Source organism: Homalodisca vitripennis, chromosome X, assembly GCF_021130785.1.
Source record: "Homalodisca vitripennis isolate AUS2020 chromosome X, UT_GWSS_2.1, whole genome shotgun sequence".
In the NCBI taxonomy this organism is placed as follows: domain Eukaryota; kingdom Metazoa; phylum Arthropoda; class Insecta; order Hemiptera; family Cicadellidae; genus Homalodisca; species Homalodisca vitripennis.
Genome location: NC_060215.1, coordinates 12,878,245 through 12,881,739, shown reverse-complemented (window position 1 = coordinate 12,881,739; position 3,495 = coordinate 12,878,245). Strand labels below are relative to the sequence as shown.

Below are 3,495 nucleotides of genomic sequence, written 5' to 3'. Positions count from 1 at the left end.
TATTAGATAAAATTATACATGAACAACTTAAAACTTCACGAGAATGAAATTTATGGTTAATTAATGGTTCCGTATAATACAAATCAACCAACTGGAAGATTCTTTTACCTGATATCCAGCTATTGGAATTATAATTAGAAACCTTATTTATTTGTGTTATGTCTTAGAGAATCTCCATTGCACATTGCAGGTCTAAATATAAACTTTTCATATAATATAAATATATAAATATTATCATTATTCCTACATGTCATTTATTGATACATGTCCTTATGTATATCCCATTTCAGTGTCCTAGTGCACTGATTTATGCCCAGTGTCCCGATAAGTGTCCTAGTGCTCTGATATATGCTCAGTGTCCTAATAAGTATCCTAGTGCACTGATATATGCCCAGTGTCCTGATAAGTGTACTATTGCACTGATATATGCCCAGTGTCCTGATAAGTGTACTATTGCACTGATATATGCCCAGTGTCCCGATAAGTGTCCTAGTGCTCTGATATATGCTCAGTGTTCTAATAAGTATCCTAGTGCACTGATATATGCCCAGTGTCCTGATAAGTGTACTATTGCACTGATATATGCCCAGTGTCCTGATAAGTGTACTATTGCACTGATATATGCCCAGTGTCCTGATAAGTGTACTATTGCACTGATATATGCCCAGTGTCCCGATAAGTGTCCTAGTGCTCTGATATATGCTCAGTGTCCTAATAAGTATCCTAGTGCACTGATATATGCCCAGTGTCCTGATAAGTGTACTATTGCACTGATATATGCCCAGTGTCCCGATAAGTGTCCTAGTGCTCTGATATATGCTCAGTGTCCTAATAAGTATCCTAGTGCACTGATATATGCCCAGTGTCCTGATAAGTGTACTATTGCACTGATATATGCCCAGTGTCCCGATAAGTGTCCTAGTGCTCTGATATATGCTCAGTGTCCTAATAAGTATCCTAGTGCACTGATATATGCCCAGTGTCCTGATAAGTGTACTATTGCACTGATATATGCCCAGTGTCCTGATAAGTGTACTATTGCACTGATATATGCCCAGTGTCCTGATAAGTGTCCTAGTGCTCTAATATATGCCCAGTGTCCTGGTGTATGTCCTAAGAGCTCTGATATATGCCCAGTGTCCTGGTGTATGTCCTAAGTGCCCTGATATATGTTCCAAATCTTTATAAATATGTGCACATAAAAAAACGAAATTGTTGTAAATAATGTTTAACTATATATATTCGAAATATGTTAATTACATTTTTTAAGGTTTATTTTTCATTTAATAAATATTAACATATCGTAATATTCATGCCTCACTGATTGCAACTGAGAATGGTATTCTTTCTTTGGAGGTAAAATACCTCATAAGTCTGTGATGCGAAGAGTAATTTTGTTATTTGTGTAAGATAAAGGGAAACGTTACTTAATGATTACCATTAGTTATTTTTATATAGTTAATACTTCTATATTATCGTTGTGGGTTTGTGATGTTGGAAAACGTTACCGGTCTGATTAACAACTTTTGTTAGTTGATAAGCGGTGGCCTAACGTTGTGACAATCGTTGCCTTGTTTTGGACATAAGATTTAAAAATACTCACATTGAATATCCAAATTATATGAATAATTTCCCCGCATAGTTTATAAAATCTGTGTGCGGGAATGAGTTAGACGGTTTAGCGAATGTGTACAATCCTGTATAAAAAACATTATTTAACGAAATTGAGCTATGCCATTGGACTAGAAATCTTGGACAAATTAAAAAACCATACAAACGTAATCGGATGTCATTAATGTACTGTGCTAATTTCTGTGATATCTGTGAATAATATCGCATTTTCCAAAATATATGTACTCTTGTTATAAAGATGTTGGAAAATCTAACTTATTTCAATTATATTTCATTAGCTTAAAACGAACTCCCTGATTGATCTGTGTTTACTTGTACCCATCATGCTTGATTGTCTGGCGAACATATGTGGCATATTCCTCGTACCGTCATCCGCAGGAATCTACTCGATATATCCTCACTGTACAGCTAAACTACCACACACCATTGCAGACTCTGACTGGGTACAGCTAAACTGCCACATTGTGGTCGATTCTGCTGGAGAATGTTTGAGGTAATGTTCCATGTACAATCAATCACCTTCAGAAATCATCTCGGGAGCTCCCCAGTTTATAGCTAAACTGCCACATTGTGGTCGATTCTGCTGGAGAATGTTTGTGGTAATGTTCCACGTACAATCACCTTCAGGAATCATCTCGGGAGCTCCCCAGTTTATAGCTAAACTGCCACATTGTGGTCGATTCTGCTGGAGAATATTTGTGGTATATTCAACGTACAGTCATCCGTAGGAATGTTCTCGGGATCTCCCCACTGCACAGCTAAAGTGCCACACCATGGTCGACTCTGCCTGGGGGACAGCGAGATATATTATCTTCCTCGACATATTTATGACGATTCCAAGTAACGGTCCACAGCCACAAGCACATAGAGATGTGGTCGACTGGGTTTTGCCCGTAGTTCCCGGTATCCGTGGCTCATTTCGTGTATCCAGAACTTTCTGCTCGTTGCTTCCTCTACACTAATGACGGAAGGCATGTGATATCTTGTCACTCAGTTGGTAGACTATGTACTTTTTGACATATCATTATCTGAAATAAACTTATCTTCTGTGATGACGACATCGTGAAAAATAAGGTTTTATACTTCAACATAGGCTATGACCATTTCTGGGTATCGACTGTTAGTGAAGTCGTCCTGTATAAATGTGTCTTTATTCAAATATATTGTCATAAAAACGGTGGCAAATTGGATTTGACGATTTGATTACGACTTTTATCCCATTTCGTAAGGATGTGCATAAGAGAAAACCATGAAAAGGACCAAGTACTTCCTTTTTTCTTATATAAAAAGGCAAATCTATTTTTAAGCCTTGTTCGCCCCGTCCTCATGAGCCACTCTCCTGTGCAAGGATGTTATAAAAAGAATAAGAGAGAGTCAATACATTACAAAGTCAATGGTACTAACAAAAAAACTGCACGGACAGGATTTGAACGCTATCTCTAACCATGATCCAAAGTCAGACGTCTTAGACCGCTCCACCATCGGTACTCCTTACTTGTTTAATCTGATAAAGGGAATTTTCTATAAATTTCTATTTTAGACTGTTTAGAACTATATCAGGGTACACTTAAAAGTAACAAATCAGTGGAGATGTGAGACACATGATTGCTGTTAAAAATCTCTGTATTATAAATTTAAATTTTCAAATCATTATAACCTGAAATCTATCTATAACTGATATTTAGTGAAATACGTATTTTAGAGATCACTATCAAAAAGAAGATATTACACAAACTATTGTGCCACACCACAAGTTGAGAAGACGGTGAATGGCTGGTTGTCGCATTGCAAACCGACTCACAAGTAGGTTGTTGGCCGGTCTGTCGTGCCACACTACAAGTTGAAAAGACGGTGAATGGCTGG

At 37.4% G+C, this 3,495-nt stretch overlaps 1 protein-coding gene across 1 annotated transcript; it reads left to right on the top strand.

The window, feature by feature from the left end:
* The first annotated feature begins 272 nt into the window (after nt 1–272).
* On the top strand, nt 273–1,157 carry LOC124369365 (keratinocyte proline-rich protein-like). The gene has a single exon (XM_046827355.1). It carries the CDS (start codon nt 273–275, stop codon nt 1,155–1,157), a length of 885 nt encoding a protein of 294 aa, XP_046683311.1.
* Nucleotides 1,158–3,495: the final 2,338 nt, after the last annotated feature.